The sequence below is a fragment of the Elephas maximus genome, chromosome 14, assembly GCF_024166365.1.
Source record: "Elephas maximus indicus isolate mEleMax1 chromosome 14, mEleMax1 primary haplotype, whole genome shotgun sequence".
In the NCBI taxonomy this organism is placed as follows: Eukaryota; Metazoa; Chordata; class Mammalia; order Proboscidea; family Elephantidae; genus Elephas; species Elephas maximus.
In genome coordinates, this window is record NC_064832.1 from 18238994 (window position 1) to 18262696 (window position 23703).

Here is a 23703-nt window from a genome sequence, read left to right on the forward strand (position 1 = left end):
CTTTAAAATTTAATACGGTATGTTTTGCTAATTAAAAAACAAACTTCTTTATTTGCCATAACTTTTACCTTCCCTTAAATCAGATAACATCATGAGGGTAAGTATTATTTCCAGCATATCAAAGCAGAATGATTAAATTGCTCTTTTATATATTACAGTCTGGGTATACATTACAGAGGGAACAGCAGATATAAACTAGGTAGTTGTGACCACTTATTAAACACCATCTCTCCAATCTGGCAAAGGAAATTACAGTCTCATTAATCAGAATTAAACTGTTCATAAAACCAAAATTGAGTATTTTAATCTTTGCAAAATAATTTCTTGACAGATTTTTTTCTCCTTCAACTGACCACATGATTAGGAAGGTGAAAGAAACTTACCATTTGCTTATTACTTAGAGATATCCGTAATGTTTCATTAAAAACAACAACCACTCATGTTTCTCATTCTACGTCTTGGGAAGTCTATTTTTCAGAGCTGCAGTGGTTGGCATCTGTGAATATTTTCTGATTACGCATTTACAAGGAATATATAAGTCTTTTAAAAGAAAAAGATTTGAAAAAACGAAAAGTCAAGTTGCTTATGGTGACTTCACAGATTAATGACAAAGAATTACACAGTACTGTCATGGATTGAACTGCGTGGCCCAAAAATATGTGTCAACCTGGTTAGGCCATGATTCCCAGTACTGTGTAGCTGTCCTCCATTTTGTGACTGTAATTTGATGTTAAAGAGGATTAGGGTAGGATTATAACACCCTTACCCAGGTCACATCCCTGATCCAATGTAAAGGGAGTTTCCCTGGGATGTGGCCTGCACCACCTTTTATCTCTCAAGAGATAAGAGGGAAGCAAGGTATGAGGTATGAGGACCTCATACCACCAAGAAAGCAGTGGTGGGAGCAGAGCACAACCTCTAGACCTAGGGTTCCTGCACAGAGAAGCTCCTAGTCCAGGGGAAGACTGATGACAAGAACTTCCTCCAGGGCTGACAGAGAAAGCCTTCTCCTGGAGCTGATGCCATGAATTTGGACTTGTTTCCCACTGGACTGTGAGAGAATAACTTTCTCTTTGTTGAAACCATCTGCTTGTGGTATTTCTGTTATAGCAGCACTAGATGACTAAGTACTTAGGGGTTTAACCTAAAATTTGTTTATATCTTTGGTTTTTAGTAAACATTGTACTTACTGATAAAAATGAGTTTGCTCAGATCAAGATTATGTTAGCATTCTCTTAAACACAGCTTGAAACCGGAGCCCAAACATAAAACAACTCTGCAAAGATAGTCACTCCCAAACACAGGAGTTGGTTCTGTCAGAACAGATTAAGTGGCTGTCTCCTAAAGAGAGCTGTCTTGTCACCAATGAAGGTGTCTATTACCATTAAAAGTTCATTTGTTGATATATTATTTGAAACTTCTGTCATCTTATATTTAAAATGCTCCTTATGTATAAACTATTGCATCATTTTCTTAATTGCAGTGTCCTTCTTGGATAACCACAAACTTGAAAATGGTCCAAAATCTTGTTCATGGTTTCCTACAAACAGGGAAACTCATTTATTGAAACTTTGTCTCTTTGGAGTTGAAAATGTATTTGGGTTTTATTTCTACTTCCTTTTTAAATACCAATCACTATTTTTAAAATGTAAACACCCAATGGCATTCCCACAGACAGGAATACTAAGGCTGTTGTATTCACATTTCACTAACCCAGAAAAAAAAAAAAAAAAACAGAAGAATGCCCCAAATGCTTTGCCCAGTTACTGCCACGGGGACGGCATTAATAAATGCCTTATCACTGTACAATTATCCTCTATTATTCCTTGTAACACACGCTCCCAAGATCATCAGCGAAATTCGGCAAGCAACTGAAATGGTACTTGTAAACTGGGTCCATTAAAGCAACCCAGAGTACCTATGTGTTTGTAACCCACGGTGAATAGCTGGGTAAAGAACTTACATGCAATTTTACCCCAAAACTAGATTTACCTCATGGGTAGGTAGGTTTTTTCTCAGACGTACCAAGAGTATTTCCAAGCTGTCAATTCAAATTTCTGGTGGTGCAGCGGTTAAAATCTACGGTTGCTAACCAAAAGGTCAGCAGTTCCAATCCACCAGCCGCTCTTTGGAAACCCTATGGGGGGCAGTTCTGCTCTGTCCTATAGGGTTGCTATGAGTCGGAATCGACCCCACAGCAATGGATTTTAATTCAAATTTCAACTGTAAAGGGAAGGAGGAAAAGAACACTAATGGGAAGACTGGTCAGTGATTAACTATCCTTAAAAAGGTTCTCCCCGCGCTCCTCCGCCGGATCACAACGCTGGCGTCAGTAAGTCTCCAGTATCTGTTCCCCACCTCGTTTCCCTCTCCTCCCCCTCCTCCCAGCTGAGAGCTGGCACCGAATGGCAGGCGAAGGAAAAGGCAAACACCCCAGCTCCGGACACAATCCAAGCGCTAGCCTAGCGACACTTGAACAACATTCCTAAGTTTTTGCTCACTTCGCATGCCTCAAAAGTAAGCAGAATAAAAAAGCCTACCGAATAGAGAAGGACAGTGAAGCCAATTGGGCCCTGATGATTTTTTAAATCGTCCCCGAAGAGTCACAATTACTACTGCTCAACCCCGATTTACCGCCTCTCTCTCCGGCTACGGAAACGGTTACTCCGCTCCAGTCTGGGTCTCACGGCGCCTGTCCTCTATGCCAGGGACCGGGAACAGGCGGCTGGAGCGCAGCCCTGCCCACGCCCTGCGCGCAGCCCCGGGGGCGCCGGAGTCCCCGCTCGACAGGCCGGCCCCCAGCCCGCGCCCCGCGGGTCTCAGGTGCGGCGCGCCGCTGGCGACGGCTGCGGCCGAGGGGAGGGCGCGCGGCTGCTCCACGGAGTAGTGCCCCAGGACCCGCGCCCACCCCCAAACGGGCTCCGTCAAGAAATAAAGTGATGACGAGCACAAACACAGTCAAACCACACACCGAAGAACCTCAAAAGACCTTCCTTGTGGAAGAAAACTTAGCCCTACACACACGCAGGCGCCCACCGCGCGTCTGGGGAGGGCATCTCTTACCTGTCCCGCGATGCCACTCATCCTTCCCCCGGGTCCCCCTGCCCCACCGCCGCGGCGGCTCCCTGGCTTCCGGCTCCCACCGCAGGGCCCTCGCGGCCTGACTGCATGCAGAGCGGCTGCAGACCGGGGCAGCTGGGGACCCAGACAGCGGCGGCGGCGGCAACCCAGCCGGCGTCAGTCTGACTGGAGCCGCGAAGCCTCAGCGCCCGTATTAGCTCGCAGACCTGGAAAGCAGCCAGAGAGCCTTTCTCGCCGGCCCGCCCCCGGCCCCGCCCCGCCGCGCGCCCCTGCCGCCGCCAGCTCTGGGAGCCGCGGGGAGGGGAGCGCGCTCCGGAGAACCGCGGGGGCAGGGGAGCGCGCTCGGGCGAGCGGACTGGAGCGCGTTGGCTAACTTGGAGCAGCTCGACCGGCGCTTGAGCGCACAGTTCAGGGCTGTGGGCGCCTGGCCGCTGCGGCCAGCCCTCTCCTTCGCCCTTTTGACACCCCAGGCCCCCCTCCTTCCCGCAGTGAAACCTTGCTCTTCGGGCCGTAGTCGGGGGCTCCCGCCTGCATGGATTAGCTCGCGTCTCTCTCTTCCCCTTTATCCCTGAACCTTCTCTTCTCCTCCTGGGTCTGAAGACAAAGGAGGCTTGTTAGCAGAACCAGAGATACACGACCAACGAATGATGTTCATGTTCCTTACCCATTTGTTTCTTATTTGCTGTACATCAATCCACAGTGCTAGTCCAGAGCAGCTGGTTGGCACTGGCACACCCACTGCCGTCGAGTGCAGAAGGAAATCTAATCACTCTGAGCGGTGAGTGGTGGTTGAAACTCGTCATATCATTAAGTGAATCGTAATTTCCTTATGTGTAGTTATTTACTTCACAGTCTGGCATGTAATATATAGTATTATCTAATAAAGATACAACCTTCTTGCCTCACAGCCTGACTACCGTTACGTAGCCTGTCACTTGGGGTCACTGATGGATGCTGCAGGACCTGCAACGTTTTGTTCTGTTGTACGTGGGGGTCACTATGAGTCGCAGCGGACTCAAAGGCACCAACAACTGTTGTATTTCAGCAACCACCTTGTTTAAAACAGCATATGTAGCAGAACCTCGTATGTCAGGCTTTAAACTCAAATTTAAATCCTCGTTCTCCACTACGCCCATGTACTTCTGCTCTAAGCCAGGTGTTAAGTTTGACATTGCTCTGGATGTGTTGCTGTGGTTAGGTGCCGTCGAGTCGGTCCGGGCTTATAGCTGCCCTAGGCACGACAGAACGCTGTGGATGTGCAACACCAGGAAACCTTTGGACTGCCAAAAGCTGCAGATTTTGTCTTTAAGGATTGCACTTCATGTGCACTTTATTGCAAGTAAATATTAAAAAAAAAAAAAATAGGTCCTTAAAATTGATGTTAGCAGAACACCACTTGTGGCCCAGTTGTTTTTGTTTGTTTTTTATGTTTTTAGGAAAAGAAATGGCCCAGTCATTATCTCAGATTTCTTCTCTTATGTGAGCACAATGTGGCAGACACAGTGCAGAGCAAGAAATGACAACCTCTGCAGTGCTGGCCTGTACTTCTGGCCTGGAGTCTCTTCAAATCCACAGAATTCTCATGGCGCCTGGCAGGATTTTGATTTGCAGTCTCCTTGAGTGTCGTTTTTTTTTTTGAGTGTGGTAGTCTGCTGTTTTTGTACATTCTCATTTACATATGAGGAAAGTTTCACACTATGATCGCTTTTACCACCTAAAAGTTAGCCTGTTATTTATGCAATTCCTATTACTTATTTCTCAAACCCAGTACACATTAAAAAAAAAAAAAAAAGAACCAGTTGCTGTCCAGTGGATTCTGACTCATGGCGACCACATGTGTGTCAGAGTAGAACTGCACTGAATTTTGTCAAAATTTTTTTCTGCTTCAATTGATAAACGATCATATGATTTTCTTTTTTAGCCTTTTTTATGGTAGATTATATTGATTGATTTTCAAATAGTGAGTCAGCCTTGCAGTTCTGGAATAAACGGCACTTGGTCATGGTGTATACTTCTTTTTATAAATTATTGAATTCTATCTGCAAATATTAAGGAGTTCTGCATCTATACTTACGGAGAATATTGGACTGTATTTTTTTCTTTTGTGCTTTCATTTTCTGGTTTTGGTATCAGGGAAATACTAGTTGTATAAAATAAATTAGGAAGTGGTGCCTCCTATTTTCTGAAAGAGACTGTAGAATTGTTGGTAATTTTTCTTTAAATGTTTGATAAAATTCTCCAGTGAAACCATTTGAGCCTGGAGATTCCTCTTTGGGAGCTTTAAAACTGCAAATGCAAGTTCTTTAATTGTTTGGGGCTATTCAAATTATCTATTTCATAGGTTAGTTGTCAGTGTTACATGGTTTTTCAAGGAAGTAGTCCATTTCGTGTAAGTTATCAAGTCTATGTGTGTGAAGTTGTTTGTAGCATCCCCTTATCTTTTTTAGGTCTCCAGGATCTGTAGTGATATACTTTATTTCCTTCCTGATATTCGTAATTTATGCCTTCTCTTTTTTTTTTTTCTCAGTCTTGACAGAGGTTTGTCAATTTTACTGATCTTCTCAAAGAACTATTTTGATTTTCTTTGTTTTTCTGTTTTTAATTGTTTTAAGCTCTTTATTATTTCCTTCCTTTTGCTTGCTTTGGGTTTATTTTGCTCTTTTTGTATTACTGATTTGCACTTAGTGGTATAAATTTCCCTTTCAGCACTGCTTTAGCTATGTTCCACGTATTTTAATGTATTTTCAATTTCAGTTCAATGTATTTTTTAATTTCCCTTGAGACTTCCTCTTTGACCATTGATTATTTAGCAGTATACTGTTTAGTTTCCAAGTATTTGGAGATTTTCCTGTTTTTGACTTCTAGTTTTATTCCATTGTGGTTGGAGAACACACTCTTAATGATTTCAATTCTTTTTAATGTTTAGGTTTGTATTATTGCTTTTTTTATTTTTATTTTTATTATTGCCCAGGTATGATCTATCTTGGTAGATGTTCTGTGGGCACTTGAAAAGAATGTGTATTCTGCTATGGGTAGGCAGAGTGTTCTATAAATGTTGAGTAGATCCTCAGGGCTGATGGTGTTGTTGAGTTCTTTTATATGATCGCGGATTTTCTGTCTAGTGTTTTATCAATTGTTGAGAGAGGGGTGTTGAAGTCTCCAATTACATTTTGTCTACTTTTTGTTTCAGTTTTATCAGTTTTTGCTTCACATATTTTGCCGCTCTGTTGTGTGGGACACACACATTTTGGATCATTATGTCTTATTGGTGAATTGACACTTTTATTATATAATGTCCCTCTCTGTCTCTGGTTATTTTCTTTCTTGAAGTCTGCTTTATCTGATATTACTGTAGCAGCCACTCCTGCTTTCTTTTGATTAATGTTTGCATGATATATCTTTTTCTGTTTATAACTTTCAACCTGCAAATACTGTTATATTTGAAATGAGTTTCTTGTAGACAGCACATATAGTCTGTTCTAATTGTGGACTTCAGATTAGTGAATTTGTGTACTTGCTAAAATTTATTTGTAACCTCCAAATCAATACTTGCTGGGCTTTTGGTCATTTGTGGACATGCACGCGCACAGACTGGCAAATGGTGCTCACATTCCAGCTAAAGCTAAACAGGCTGACGCTTCTTGCTTCAGCTCTCCACTGTAAACAAGTGCTCTTTTTCAGTGTATTTAGTGCCATGCTTTTTGCATGTTTGTACTCTTTCTTGGTGATTTTGGCCTTGAAATTGGCCCACAAGCATAAATGAAGTGCTGTCTAATGTTCCTAAGCACAAGAAGGTTGTGATGTGCCTTACAGAGAAAATGTGTATGCTAGATAAGCTTTGTTCAGGCATGAGTTACAGTGCTACTGTCTGTGAATTCAGCGTTAATGAGGTGCCTTTAAACAGAGCTACTCATAAAACAGGAAACCCTGGTGGCACAGTGGTTAAGAGTTCAGCTGCTAACCAAAAGGTCAACAGTTCAAATCCACCTGCTGCTCCGTGGAAACCCTGTGGGGCAGTTCTACTCTGTCCTGTAGGGTTGCTATGAGCTATAAGCTCATAAAACAAGGTTATGGATTGACCAGTTGACAGAAATGTCAACCAGAGGCTCACAGGAACCTAACCATGCATTTCCCCTAGAATCAGCGGTTCAGGATTCACTAATTCAGTGTTTTCAATGACTTGATGAAACATAACTACTGTAAATAACAAGATTTGATTGGAGTTGGGTTATGTTTCTTAACCCACATTGCTATCTATGTCTTTTAATTGGTATATTTAGACCATTTACATAATGTAATTATTGATGGCTGGGGCCTAAGTCTACTCTGTCCTACAGGGTTGCCATGAGTCGGAATCGACTCGACGGCACTGGGTTTTTGGGGGGGGGCCTAAGTCTATTATTTTTTCTTCTGTTCTATATTTCGTTTCCCTGTTTTCTTTTTTTGCCTTCCTGTGGGTTACTTGAACAATCTTTAGACTTCCATTTTGATTTATCCATAGTGTTTTTTGTTTTGTTTTTATGGTGTTTTAGGTGAAGGTTTACAGAGCAAATTAGTTTTTCATTAAACAGTACACAGTGTTTTGTGACATTGGTTACCAACCCCAGCAATGTGTCAAGACTCTCCTCTTCTCAACTGTGGATTCCCCATTTCGTGTCCCCTCCTGCCTTCTTGTCCTTGCCCTTGGGCTGGTGTGCCCGTTTAGTCTCCTATACATGGTTGAGCTACATGTATTATTGTTTGTTTTATGGGCCTGTCTAATCTTTGGCTTAAGGGTGAAACTCAGGAGTAACTTCAGTACTGAGTTAAAAGGGTGTCCAGGGGCCATACTCCCAGGTCTCTCCAGTCTGGTCTTTTTTTGTGTTTGTGTGTGTGACTTAGAATTTTGTTCTACATTTTTCTTCAGCTCTAGGATCCTCTGTTGTGATCCTTGTCAGAGAGTCTGTGATGGTAGCTGGGCACCATCTAGTTGTGCTGGACTCAGTCTGGTGGAGGCTCTGGTAGTTGTGGTCCATTAGTCCTTTGGACTAATCTTTCCCTTGTGCCTTTGGTTTTCTTCATTCCCTGTTGCTCCAGACAGGGTGGGATCACTGGAGTATCTTAAATGGCCACTCACAAACATTTAAGACCTCAGATGCTACTTAACAAATAGGATGTAGAACATTTTCCTTATAAACTATGTTATGCCAGTTGAGCTATGTTCCCCAAGACCATGGTTCCCAGCCCTCTAAGCCTAGTAACTTGGTCCCTATGGGAGTTTGGATGTGTCTATGAAGTTTCCATGACCTTGCCTTGGTCAAGTTGTGCTGACTTCCCCAGTATTGTGCACTGTTTTACCCTTCACTAGTTACCACTTATATATTGTCTAGTTAGTGTTTTTCCCTTCCCCATCCCTTGTTCCTTTCTGTGTGTAAACCTTTTCATGAGTTTTTATAGTAGTGGTCTCATACAATATCTGTCTTTTGGTGACTCACTTTTTCCACTCAGCATAATGCCCTCCAGATTCTTCCATGTTGTGAAATGTTTCACAGATTCATCATTGTTGTTTACCGTTGAGTAGTATTCCATTGTGTGTTTGTTTATCCACTTATCTGTGGATGGGCATTTAGGCTGTTTAATCTTTCTGCTGTTGTGAATTATGTTGCAATGAACATGGGTATGCATATGTCTATTCCTGTGATGGCTCTTATTTCTCTAGAATATATTCCTAGGAGTGGGATTCCTAGGTCATACGGTATTTCTATTTCTAGCTTTTTAAGGAAGTGCCATATTGTTTTCCAAAATGGTTGTACCACTTTGCACTTCTACCAGCAGTGCATAAGAATTTCAAGCTCCCCACAGCCTCTCCAACGTTTGTAAGTTTCTGTTTTTTTGATTCATGCCAGTAATGGTGGGGTGAAATAGTATCTCATTGCAGTTTTAATTTGCATTTCTCTAATGGCTAGTAATCGAGAGCATTTTCTCATGTGTCTGTTAGCTGCCTGAATGTCTTCTTTTGTGGCGTGTTTGTTCATATTCTTTGCCCAATTTTCAGTTAGGTTATTTGTCTTTTTGTTGTAGAGGTGTTGGATTTTCCAATAGATTTTAGAGATTATACCTTTGTCAAATATGTCATACACAAATTTTTTTCCCAGTTCTGTAGGTTCTCTTTTGGTGAAGTCTGTTGATGAGCATTAAGTGTTAAATTTTAGAAGATCCCAGTTATCTAGCTTATCTTCTGGTATTTGCATATTTTTAGTTATGATTTGTATTATATTTATGCCATTCTTCAGGGCCTCTAGCACTGACCCTATTTTTCTTCCATGATCTTTATAGTTTTTGGTTTTATATTTAGGTTTTTGATCCATTTTAAATTAGTTTTCACATACGGTGTGAGGTATGGGTCCTGTTTCATTTTTTTGCAGATGGACATCCAGTTTTGCCAGAACCATTTGTTTAAAAAAATTCTGTTTTTCCCATTTAATGGACTGTGGGCCTTTGTCGAAGATCAGGTGATCATAGGTGGATTTACATCTGGGTTCTCTTTTCCGTTCCATTGGTCAATATGTCTGTTGTTGTACCAGTACCAGGCTGTTTTGATTACTGTAGCTGTATACTAGATTCTGGTATTGCAAGGCCTCCTACTTTGTTCTTCTTTAATAATGCTTTACTTATCCAGGACAACTTTCCTTTCCATATAAAGTTAACGATGGGTTTTTCAATGTTGTTAAAGAATGTTGCTGGTATTTGGGTCAGGATTGCATTTTACTTGTAGATTGCTTTGGGTAGAACTGGCATTTTTACAATACTGAATTTACCTATCCATGAGCATGGGATGTTTTTCATTTATGTATGTCTTTTTTGGTTTCTTGCAGTAATGTCTTGTAGTTTTTTGTATCGGTCTTTTTTTCTCCCTGGTTAAATTTATTCCTATTTTTTTTGGGGGGGGGCTATTGTAAATAGTATTGCTTCCCTAATTGCCTTTTTTTTTTTATTTCTCTTTATTGGTGTATAGGAATTCAACTGATTTTTGTAGGTTTATCTTGTACCCTGCTACTCTGCTGAATCTTCCTTCAGTTCCAGTAGTCTTCTTGTGGAGTCTTTTGGGTTCACTATGTATAGTATCATATAGTACATGAGTAGGGATAGTTTTATTTCTTCCTTACCAGTTTGGATGCTGTTTATTTCCTTTTCTTGCTTTATTGCTATAGCTAGGTCTTCCAGCACAATATTAAAGAGAAGTAGTGATAAGGGGCATCCTTGTCATGTTTCTGTTCTCAGGGGAATGTTTTTAGCCTCTCGCCATTGACAATGATGTTGGCTTTTGGTTCTGTATAGATGCCTTTTATTATGTAGAGGAATTTCCTTTCTATTCCTATTTTATCGAGAGTTTTTATCAGGAATGGGTGTTGGACTTTATTGAATGCCTTTTCTGTGTCAATTGAGATTACTGCATGATTCTTTTGTTTTATTTATGTGGTTGATTATGTTAGTTAATTTTCTAATATTGAACCATCATTGCATACCTGGTATGAATCCCACTTTGTTGGGTTGTTATTATTATTCTTTATATGATGCTGAATTCTATTGGTTAGAATTTTGTTGAGAATTTTTGCATCTGTATTTTTTTGTGGTGTCTTTGCCCAGTCTTGGTATCAGGCTTATGCTGGCTTCATAGAATGAATTTGGAAGTATCCCTTCCTTTTCTATGTTTTGAAATAGTTTGAGTAATACTGGTGTGAGTTCTTTGAATGTTTGGTAGAATTCGCCAGTGAAGCCATATGGCCAGAACTTTTCTTTTGTTGGGAGTTTTTTTCAATTACCTTTTCAGTATCTTCTCTTGTTATAGGTCCGTTCAGATTTTCAACCTCAGTTTCTGTAGTTCTGTAGGTAGCGTGTTTCTAGAAATTTGTCCATTTCCTCTAGGTTCTCAAATTTGTTGGAGAAGTTTTTCATACTACACTGTCATATCTTTTTATTTCAGTTGGGTCTGTTGAAATGTACTCTATTTCATTTCTTACTTGTGTTATTTGCCTCCTTTCCTGTTTTTCTTTTGTCAGTTTGATCAGTGGTTTGTCAATTTTGTTGATCCTTTCAAAGAGGCAACTTTTGGTTTTGTTGATTCTTTCTATTGTTTTTCTAGTCTCTATTTCATTTATTTCTGCTCTGATCTTTATTATTTCCTTTCTTCTGGTGTCTGTGGGCTTCTGTGGTTGTTCTCTTTCTATTTGTATGGGTTTTATAGCTAATGTTTTGCTTTTGTCCCTTCCTTCTTTTTTTGATGTGTGCATCTGTTGCTATAAATTGACCTCTAAGCACTGCCTTTGCTGTGTTTCAGAGGTTTCGTACAGTATATTTTCATTCCCGTTTGATTCTAGGAATTTTTTAGTTCCATCTTTGATTTCTTCTATTAGTGGTTTTTAAGCAAGGTATTATTCAGTTCCCACGTATTTGATTTTTTTCCTTGCTCTGTCATTAATTTCTACTTTTATGGCACTATGATCAGAGAAGATGCTTTGTCTTATCTCAATGTTTTGGATTTTGTTGAGGGACTCTTTGGGTCCTAAGATGTGGTGTATTTTGGAGAACATTCCACGTGCATTGGAAAGAATGTATGCTTTGCTATTGTTGGGTGGAGTGTTCTATATATGTCTATGAGTTCAAGTTGGTTGATTGTGCCATTAGATCTTTTGTATCTTTGCTGAGCTTCTTTAGACGTTCTGTCCTTTACTGAGAGTGATGTGTTGAAGTCTTCTACTGTTATTGTGGAACTGTCAGTTTCTCTTTTCAGTACTGTAAAAGTTTGTTTTAAATGTATTTTGAAGCCCTGTTATTGGGTGAGTAGATATTTATTATGGTTATGTCCTAATGGTGGATTGTCCCTTTAATCATTACATAATGTCATTTCTTGACTTTTATGATAGGTTTTGTCTTAAAGTCTATTTTATCTAAGATTAGCATTGCCACTCCTGCTTTTTTTTTTGGTTGCTGTCTTGGTTATAGTGCTGCTATAACAGAAATATCACAAGTGAATGGCTTTCACAAAGACAAGTTTATTCTCTCAGTCTAGTAGGCTACAAGTCCAAATTAAGGGCATCAGCTTCTCCACGCAGGAACCCTGGGTCCAAAGGACAAGCTCCACTCCCAGTGCTGCTTTCTTGATGGTATGAAGTCCCCAACTCTCTGCTCGCTTCTCTTTCCTTTTAGCTCTTGTAAGATAAACGGTGATGCAGGCCATATCCCAGGGCAGCTCCCTTTACATTGGATTAGAGATGTGACCTGAGTAAGGGTGTTACATCCCACCCTAATCCTCTTTAACAGGATCTAATCTTGTCTCATTAACCACAGGCAGAGATTAGGATTTAGAACACACAGGAAAATTACATCAATCACAAAATGAAGGACAACCACACAATTCTAGGAATCATGGCCAAACCCAGTTGACACGTATTTTGGGGGGGCACAATTCAATCCATGAAATTCCACCCTTTGGCCCATCAAAATTCATGTACTTGTCACATGTAAATCATATTCACCCCATCATATCATAGCAAAAGTCTTAATTCTGAGTTCAAAATCCAAAAATTCATCTTTGTGACATCTAGAATACAACTTATCTGCTTCCAAACTACAATGGTGGAACAGGCACAAGCTAGACACTTCCATTACAAATTGAAGCAACTGGAGGGAAAGAAGGCAAATTAGGCACTAAGCAAGTTAGGAGCCCTAAAACAGGGCATAAACAGAATACAAAACATTACTAAAAATGCCAAAGAGAAACCAGATAACTGGGAGCTCCTAAAAATCAAACACGTGTGCTCATCTAACGACCTCACCAAAAGGGTAAAAAGACCACCTACAGACTGGGAAAAAATTTTCAGCTACGACCAGTGCCTGATCTCTAAAATCTACATAATTCGGCTAAAACTCAACCACAAAAAGACAAACAACCCAATTAAAAACGGGCCAAGGATATGAACAGGCACTTCAATAAAGAAGACATTCAGGCGGCTAACAGATACATGAGGAAATGCTCTCGATCATTACCCATTAGAGAAATGCAAATTAAAACTACAATGAGATTCCATCTCACTCCAACAAGGCTGGCATTAATCCAAAAACATAAAATAATAAATGTGGAGACATTGGAACACTTATACACTGCTGGTGGGAATGTAAAATGCTACAACCACTATGGATATTGATTTGGCGTTTCCTTAAAAAGCTAGAAATAAAACTACCATACGACCCAGCAGTCCCACTCCTCTGAATATATCCTAGAGAAATAAGAGCCTTTACATGAACAGATATATGCACACCCATGTTTATTGCAACACTGTTTACTATAGCAAAAAGATGGAAGCAACCAAGGTGCCCATCAACGGATGAACGGGTAAATAAATTATGGTATATTCACACAATGGAATACTACGCATCGATAGAGAACAGTGAGGAATCTGTGAAACATTTCATAACATGGAGGAACCTGGAAGGCATTATGCTGAGTGAAATTAGTCAGTTGCAAAAGGACAAATATTGTGTAAGACCACTATTGTAAGACCTTGAGAAATAGTTTAAACTGAGAAGAACACATTCTTTTGTGGTTAAGAGAGGGAGGAGGGAGGGGTGGTGGGAGAGGGGTATTTACTGATTAGATAGTAGATAAGAACTACTTCAGGTGAAGGGAAGGACAACACTCAATACAGGGGAGGTCAGCACAACTGGACTAAACCAAAAGCAAAGAAGCTTCCTGAATAAACTGAGTGCTTCGAAGGTCAGCAAAGCAGGGGCAGGGGTTTGGGGACTATGGCTTTAGGGGACAACTAAGTCAATTGGCAAAATAAAATCTATTAAGAAAACATTCTGCATCTCACTTTGAAGTGTGGCCCCTGGGGTCTTAAACGCTAGCAAGCGGCCATCTAAGATGCATCAGTGAGTCTCAACCCACCTGGATCAAAGGAAAATGAAGAACACCAAGCTCACAAGGTAGTTATGAGCACAAGAGACAGAAAGGGCTACATGAACTAGAGACTACATCATCCTGAGACCAGAAGAACTAGATGGTACCCGGCCACAACCGATGACTGCCCTGACAGAGAACACAACAGAAAACCCCTGAGGGAGGAGGAGAATAGTGGGATGCAGATCCCAAATTCTCATAAAAAGACCAGACTTAGTGGTCTGACTGAGACTAGAAGGACCCCAGTGGTCATGGTCCCCAAACCTTCTGTTGGCCCAAGACAGGAACCATTCTCGAAGCCAACTCGTCAGACATGCATTGGACTGGACAATGGGTTGGAGAGAGATGCTGACGAGGACTGAGCTACTTGCACCAGGTGGACACTTGAAACTGTGTTGGCATCTCCAGTCTGGAGGGGAGATGGGAGGGTAGAGGGGGTTAGAAACTGACAAAATGGTCACGAAAGGAGTGGAGTGGGCTGACTCATTAGGGAGAGAGTGAATGGGAGTATGTAGTAAGGTGTATATAAGTTTTTATGTGAGAGACTGACTTGATTTTTAAACTTTCACTTAAAGCACAATAAAAATTATTTTAAAAAAATGTTGTGCATCCCACTTTTGTTAGTGGTGTATGAGGTCTTAAAAGCTTGCTAGCAGCCATTTAAGATTCATCAATTGGTCCCAACCCACCTGAAGCAAAGGAGAATGAAGAATACCAAAGACACAAGAAAAATATTAGCCTAAGAGACAGAAAAGGCCATAAGCCAGAGTCTCCATCAGCTGGAGACCAGAAGAACTAGGTGATGTCCGGCTACCACCAATGACCACCGTGACAGGGAACACAAGAGAGTCCCTAGCAGAGGATGTGAAAAGTGAGGAGTAGAACTCAAATTCTAGTAAAAAGACCAGACTTAATGGTCTGACTGAGACTGGAGGAATCCCGGAAGACATGGCCTCCAGACTCTCTGTTAACCCAGAACTAAAACCATTCCTGAAGCCAACTCTTCAAAGATTAGACTGGACTATAAGACATAAAATGATACTTGTGAAGAGTGTGCTTGTTAGTTGAAGGAGATACTTGAGACTAAATGGGAAGCTCCTGTCCAGAGGCGAGATGAGAAGGCAGAAAGGGACAGGAGCTGGCTGAATGGACATGGGAAATCCAGGGTGGAAAGGAGGAGTGTGCTGTCACATTATAGAAAGAGCAACTAGGGTCTCATAACAATGTGTGTATAAATTTTTGTATGAGAAACTAACTTGAGCTGTAAACTTTCGCTTAAAGCACACACACACAAAAAGAACATGGCATGTCATTGGTGGAAGACTCATTAACAACCTGCATTATGCAGATGACAAAACCCTGCTTGCTGAAAGTGACAAGGACGTGAAGCACTTACTGAGGATGATCAAAAACTACAGCCTTCAGTATGGATTCCAAACCAAAACCAAACCCAGTGCCATCAACTCGATTCCGACTCATAGCAACCCTATGGTCGGAGTATAGACTTTCCAGGGAGCGCCTGGCAGATTCAAACTGGGACCCTCTGGTTAGCAGCCATAGCACTTAACCACTGCACCACCAGGGTTTCCTCAGTATGGATTACACCACAAGAAAGAAAGAAATCCTCACAGCTGGACCAATGAGCAACGTCATGATAAACGGAGAAAATACTGAAGTTGTCAAGGATTTCATTTTACTTGGATCCACAACCAATGCCCATGCAATCAGCAGTCAAAAAATCAAACGATGCATTGCATTGGGCAGATCTGCTGAAAAGCCCTTTAAAGTGTTAAAAATCAAGGATGTCACTTTGAGGACTAATGTGTGCCTGACCGAGGCCATGATATTTTCAGTGGCTTCATATGCATGTGAAAGCTGGATAATGGATAAGGAAGACCAAAGAATAATTGACGCCTTTGAATTATGGTGTTGGCGGTGAATACTGAATATACTATGGACTGCCAGAAGAAGGAGAACAAGTCTGTGTTGGAAGAAATACAGCCAGAGTGCTCCTTGGAAGTGTGGATGGCGAGACATTGTCTAATGTACTTTGGACATGTTATCAGGTGGGACCAGTCCCTGGAGAAGGATATCACACTTCGTAAGGTAGAGGGTTAGTGAAAAAGAGGAAGACCCTTAATGAGATAGATTGACAATGGCTGAACAGTAGGCTCAGACACAGCAATGATTTTGAGGATGGGGCAGGACCGGACAGCGTTATGTTGTTGTTCATAGGGTTGCTGTAAGTTGTAAAAGACTCAACTGTGCCTAACAAGAACAAGCCTGTTGGTGCCAACTTCAACTCCAAGTGTGGGATATATGAAGTAAATAGAAAAACCAAGGAACTCACCACTGTCATTCCTCAGGTCCCAAGGCTCTTAGCTGATCTACCTTCTCTCCACCTTTCAGAGTCTACTTAAGTTTGTTCTAGTTTTTGTACTTTGGGGAAGGACTAGGGAAAAGTACATCTACTTTATCTTTCCAGAAGCAGAAGTTCTACTTTTTTTTGTCTTTGTATAATTACCCTGATGCTTCTGGCCCTTCCCCTAAAATTCTTGCAAAATTATTTCTTTAGATCTCAAGGGATACAGTTCAAAATATAATCGAGTAGGATTGCTGTTCTAAATTTATTTCAGAAGAAAGACAAACACAGAAGGAACCGAGAGGATATACATTATCCTCCCAGGCAAAGGTGATTCTACTTTAAATGTACACTATACATGGAGAAACCCATAGAAATATAAGAATTTAGGGAGAATTTTCCCAACGTTGGACTGCAAAGATTATTCTTTTTCAGAACATATCTAGGTCTTCAATCTTATATTATTTGAATTGCTATTTAAATGTTTCATATTTTCTTTTCTAAGTAGACTACTTGAGGGTAGACATTTTTAATGTAGTACTACTATTGATTTTCTCCGAACTATTTGTATAGGAAATCCTTCCAGCAGTGCTTGGAACCTAGGCATTCAGTTAAGTACTTACCAATGAATCACAGAATAAATGATTTATAAAATATATTGGAGGACCTGAATTTAAATTCATACCACTGAATGTTTGGGGCATGATGTGGTCACTATTTTTTTTTTTTTTAAACGATACTATATTGTGTTTTCAGTGAAGGTTTACTCAGCAGTTTAGGTTCCCATTCAACAATTTCTACACAAATTTTTCAATGACATTGGTTGCATTCTTCACCATGTGTAAACATTCTTATTTGTTCCGTTGCCATTAATCCAGTTTCTCTGCCTCCTTTCATTTTCGTCTTGTTTTAATATAATTGTTGACCATTTGGTCTAATATAGTGGTCACTATGATTCTTGGATGCCTAGTCTTACTGTCCCTGCTATGATGGCAGGATGAACTGCCCTGACATCACACACATGAACACATACTCTCACACACACATTCTCAAATCTTGTTCCCAAAAACGTTCATGGGCCAGAGATACAATATATATCTCCATTTTCCTGTTAGAAAAAAAAATTATTGTGCTAAGATATATAACAAAATTGGCTTTTTAAACCATTTTTAAGTGTACAATTCAGTGACATTAAATACAGCCACCACGTTGCACAACCATCACTACCATTTCCAAAAGTTTTCTCATTATCCCAAACAAACAGTATCTGTCACGCAATAAGTCCTCATTCTCCCCTCCTTCCAGCTCCTGGTAACCACTAGTAAACTTTTATCTATATGCATTTGCCTATTCTAGATATTTCATGTAAGTGGGAACATAATTTGTCCTTTTGTGTCTGACTTATTCTTTTTAAGATTCATGTTGTAGCGTATACCAGAGCTTCATTTTTCTTTATGGCTAAGTAATATTCTGTTATATGGATATGCCACATTTTGTTTGTTTCCACCTTTTGGCTACTGTGAACAATGCTGCAATAAATGTTGGTGTACAAGTTTAATGAGTCCCTGCTTTCAGCTCTCTTGGGTATATACTTAGGAGAGGAGCTGATATACAGATACCTGTGTACTAATGTTCATTACAGCATATCCACAATAGCCAAAAGGTGGAAACAACCCACGTGTTTGGTTGAAAGACTGGCAGTTCGCACCCAGCCGCTGTTGGAGAAAGACCTGGTTATCTGTTTCTGTAAAGATCGCAGCCAAGAAAACTCTATGGGGCAGTTCTATTGTGTCACATGGGGTCCCTATGAGATGAAATCGACTCAGTGGCACCCAACAAGATAACTCTTTAACCTTTTGAGGAATCACCAGACTGTTTTCCACAGCGGCTGCACCATTTCATACATTCCTACCAGCAACAGAGGGTTCCAGTTTATCCACATCCTCACCAACATTTGTTACTTTCTGTAGTCATCTAGTGAGTGTGAAGTAGAAACTCACTGTGGTTTTGATTTGCATTTCCCTAAAGATTAATGACATTGGGCATCTTTTCATGTAGTTATTGGCCATTTGTGTATTTTTGGAGAAATGTTTATTCAAGTTCTTTGTCCATATTGAGTTGTTTTTATCCTTTGTTGTTGAGTTAGAATTCTTTATATTTGGGTATTAACCCCTTATCAGATATATGGTTTCCAAATATTTCCTGTAATTCTCTAAGTTGTCTCTAAATCCTTTTGATGCACAAAAGTTTTGAATTTTGATGAAGTTCAATTTATCTTTTTTTTTTTTTTTTTTTTTACTGCTCATGCTTTTGGTGTCCCTATTAGTATTTTATTTTTTGGTCCCTATTAGTATTTTTTTTTTCCTCCACCCTAATATTTTGCCATGTTTTGATTTATTTTATGCTTTACCCAGAGGCTATTAGTATTTTTGAGGTGTATTGTGATAGTGCCCAGGTGGAATGCAAGTATGAGATAGGGGAAGTATTGTGGGCAGCTTGTTCTGATCTACAGGAATACATGTATCGCTTCTTAGAGTTCTTTATTCGATTAACATAAAAAAATCATTAATTGGTAGACTGGTTCTTTTGACATGGTATAAAATACAAAGCAACTTGCCAGACTGCTTAAAATTTAGCTGTCAATAAAAAGAATAACTTCATTCATGTAATTTTTTGACAAACTAAGTGAAATATTAGTATTGTCTAACTATCTGGGAAGACTTCATTGAACAATCAGAGTTTAGGATGCTGTGGAGATACACAAAGAAAATAAAAAGCAAGATTGACGCTCTTAATTATAACTCAACAAAGAAAATACGATAAACACATGTGTAAAATAGAACTGAAGAATCAACTATGAATGGTAGAAATACGTAACTATATGGAGATGGAAAATTACAAATTTTTTATCAAGAGATATGTTATTGTCCAAATGTGATCTCAAGTTAAATAAACTCTCCATATGTAAAAATATTCTGTAAGAACAAGTTGGTAGATAGAAAAGAAATGGTTGTCTGATGGTAATGAGATTACACGCTCACTTTAATGATGCTACATGCTCCTATACTTTCTCTACTTTTTATTTCAGCAGAAGTATAACAACTGACTAGTTGTGTCTTCTTGGGCAAATTATTTACCTCTCTAAGCTTACACTTGTATTTGTGAAATGGGGGTAATTATACCTGGATCATAGTTTGTGAGAATAAAATAAATAATGCATATAAAATGCTTACCACAGTTCTTTGCACACAGCAAAGGATAACAATTGCTATCTTCACTTTTGCTATTGCTGCTGCTTTTTGTTTGCAGGCTCTGTAACATCGACAAGTTAAACTATCTTTTCTCTCATCGGTTTCCTCAGCTCTTAGCTCAGGTGAATGTATGTTTACAAAGCTTAACTGGCAAGAATATCAGAAATCTTTCTTAGGCGTGTCCATGGATGAACAACAATTATTGACACTCTGTCAAAATTCCTACTAATTATGCTTCAAATATGCGTTTTCAACATAGCTTAAAAAAGACCAAGAATAAATTATTTCATTATCATTTCATTAAGGATTTCATTTTTGGTTCAAGGCTTATACTTTAAAATCTTATAAATGTTCATGGTCTTTTCTTCTATAATTTGCTATTATTTCTACTTGCATAAACCTTATTCTATTAAGCAACTTAAATCTCTCAAAATCTGGTACTGTAATAGTTTGTAAATAGTGTTTATGACATGCCAAGCACTGTGTTAGGGATATCAACCTGAGTGAGAAATGGCTTCTGTTTTAATGGGCTTACTGTCTAATGCAGATGTGATATACTGAGCAGGGTTCTATTCTGTAATACGTGAGGTCGCCATGAGCTGGAACTGGCCAACTGGTTTGGTTTTTTTGGTTGTATGATTATTAGTATTCATTTGTTTCCCTAAAACATAAGAAACAATCTAATTATGACTTTTAAGGGTTCATTGCTTGGTAATTGCTATTAGCCCTTACAGTACCTCAAAGACTAGCTGCTGTCTGTTAATAATTAATTACATTTTACTTAAAAAGTAAACTAAAACTTTGTCTTTTTAATAAAGAATTTCCAAATAATATGAACTCAGGAGGGAAGGGCTGCCCAGGAGGTAAGAGACTGTGTATGGAAATAGATAAAATTAAGAAATACATAAATAAAATTAAGAAGGAGAGAAATAACACTTTCTAAGAAAACAAGACTATACAATATCTTGTGATATTCTTGCCTTTAATATAATTTCCTACAGTTTTATAGGATGAAATATGGGTTTCTTTACTATCGATAAATTTGTATGGATTCTATCTTATGGGCAAAATTTTAAATCTCCGAACAGTGTTACATGATTATGGTTTATATTTAAGTTCATGAGAATTACTGAGGTACTTTAAAGTTAGAATAACAGATTCTGTGTGAAAATTATACTTCTCAGAATCATAATGATAATTAAATACACAAAATCGCTAAAAAGAAAATGGACCTTTGGTAGAAAAACACCTTTAAAAAAACAAAAGTATTTTTGTCAAAAAAGGATGTAAAAATTTTTACTCATGGCCGTTTATTCTTTAAAACTGTCAAAAGGCAGACAATGGTAATAGGTTTATTCTAGCATTATCTAAAATTTTAATTTCAAATGAAATAATGTCACAGTGACGTACAAGAACACAAAGACAGCAAACAACCTAGCTCTTTTTCCTGGCATGCTCAAGCCTCCAGGCACCAGTCAAGTAGCGAAGTCGTATAAAAAGTAGGTCCTTGCCCATTTGTAGCCAGCTCCAGAATGGAACTAATTTAGAACCTGTGATTTAAAAATAAATTAAATAAAACTCAAGGGAAAATGTATCCATTTAAAAATAGATTTCAGAAGTCAATCTACATGACCTTTGTGAATCTCTGGTCATCTTAATTCTATTTAAATCATCGACATAAAAACTAAACATTTTCAAAGCTAAAGTGGAGTTTTGTTTTTTTCTAAAACATTTTGAAGTGAAATAAAACTTAGAGGATTTAAACTGTGAAATTTTCAAATAGCTGTAATGTAGGGAAGGAAGGCCTGTATATGGTTGAGGGTTCTAGGAATGCCTAATAGAACTACTCATCGCCTGCTGGTTGATGGAAAAACTAATTGCACACAAAGCAAATAAAGACACAGCATCACAGATAAATACAATTACTCCTACACATAAATTCCATTTTTAATGGTAAAAAAAATAAGGCCTATAATCAGACTAAGGAAAATTCTGTCTGGACTGTCTGTTCTAGGCCACACGGGTACGGCGATGTTTTTGTTAGCTGTCCTTGAGTCAGGCCCTGACTCATGGTGCTCCCATGCACAACAGGATCAGACCTTTGTTATCCATAATGCTTTCAGACCTTTGTTATCCATAATGCTTTCACTGGCTGATTTTTGGGAAGTAGATGGCCAGGCCTTTCTTCCTAGCAACATGCAAACCTCCACTGACAGGAATGGCGACTGTGCATGAGGTGCAGTGGCCAGGAATTGGGTCTCATGCATGGAAGGTGACATAGGTACACCAGTGTAATTAAATGCCTGATCCATGTATCATAATGGATCCTCACAAACTGCTATTTCTCATATACCTGCAGATAAACAACCATCTGTCAGGAGGAAAGCGTAGAGCATCATGACCATTTTAGTTATGCTTTATCCTCAAAGACCTTTTTCACTGCTGTGAATTTAAATAGCTGCTTCTTTTTGAAGAGCCCTGCTGGCATGGTGGTTAAGAGCTCAGCTGCTAATTGAAAGGTTGATGGTTCAAACCCACCAGCTGCTCCACAGGAGAAAGATAAGGCAGTCTGCTTTTGTAAAGATTACAGCCTTGTAAACCCTATGGGGCAGTTCTACTCTGTCCTATAGGGTCTCTATGAGTCAGATTTGGCTCGATGGCAATGGGTTTGGTTTCTTCTTTTTTTTTTTTGTTTCTTCTTTGGAAAATAGTGCCACCAAAGCACCTTGCAGACATTAGCCTTATTTTTTATTACTAATCAGGGGCAAACCCTATCTTTATTTCACAAGTGAGGAAGCTGATGTACCTACGATTCATATTACTATACAACTATCTCTGTAATGCAAACAAGCAAAAGTCATAAACTTGAAAGTTTTCTATTTATCACACCTCAGCTTCCCATAGAATCTATGCTGGGTATAAACTGAAGGTTATAGTTGATCATTACAACTTTGAGCTATTCTTTTACGTTCTCCCCAATCCCCTCTAACCTCTGAAGATCAGTACAATTTCTATATACTCAGTTTTGATTCAGCAAGGCTCCAAGAGGTTTGAGCCCCTTCTGGATCACAAAGCTTGTATAATCTCCAGGCTAGTTCTTAACCAATTTCTGTCCCTATGCATCTGAGCTCACAGACCAACAGTGGCTTCTGCAACCATGACTTTCAAAGAGAGGGCCATGCTGGCCTTGGGGAGAGGAGCAGAAAAGCCTCAGCTGATCATGTTAACTGCTCCCATGCCCTGAATCAATTTAGGTTCAGTCTACCATAAGCAAAGGATAAAACCAAGAAATATTTTAAATTCTATCCAACCAGAGCTATCTAAGCTTTTCTGAACAGGAAATATTAAAAATTAGGATAGATTTCAAATTATTATAGATCTCTAAGTTTTTGGATGTATACACAGATACAGATAGCAGCTAAACAAGAGCTCTGAATAGACTGTGGACATTTGGGGTAAAACAACTGTAACTCCTTATCTAGCTTTGCATGAATGACTCGTAGGTATTCAATTAATATCCACTGAGTGGTAAAATCGTATAATGCTAATGAGTGGTGATACAGACAAGTTTATCTACAAAGACTGTCAGGCTCCTTCTAACCTCTGCTCACCATGACCTTGTCCATGGCAGCAGGTTTTACTGATGTTTCAGGCCAGGGTAACAGGCCTACAGAAAACCCAAGAAGAGGCTGAGAAAGTACAGACAGCAACAAGCCAGATGGAGGGGATTAATGAGCAGTAAAGGAGCCCTGGTAGCACAGTGGTTAAGTGCTCAGCTGCTAACTGAAAGATCAGCAGTTTGAACCTACCAGCTGCTCCATGAGAGAAAGATGTGGCAGTCTGCTCCTGTAAAGACTGTCGTTGTTGCTTGGTGCCATTGAGTCAGTTCCAACTCACGGCGACCCTATGCACAACAGAATGAAACGCTGCCCTGTCCTGTGCCATTTACAGCCTTGGGAACCCTATGGGACAATTCTACTCTGTTGTACAGGGTCGCTATGAGTCGGAATGGACTCGACAGCAGTGGGTTTCGTTTGGTTTACTCTCAGAGAGCTGAGAAGCTGACAGCA

General features: G+C 39.6%; 1 protein-coding gene across 1 annotated transcript in view; it reads right to left on the reverse strand.

Annotated features, from left to right (window-relative positions):
• Positions 1–23703, reverse strand: part of ALG5 (ALG5 dolichyl-phosphate beta-glucosyltransferase) — an 85396-nt gene that overhangs the window by 8512 nt on the left and 53181 nt on the right. Inside the window, exon 10 of the mRNA XM_049853186.1 lies at positions 21068–21183. Coding sequence (XP_049709143.1) covers positions 21068–21183 — 116 coding nt within the window. The remainder of the gene's footprint in view (positions 1–21067; positions 21184–23703) is intronic.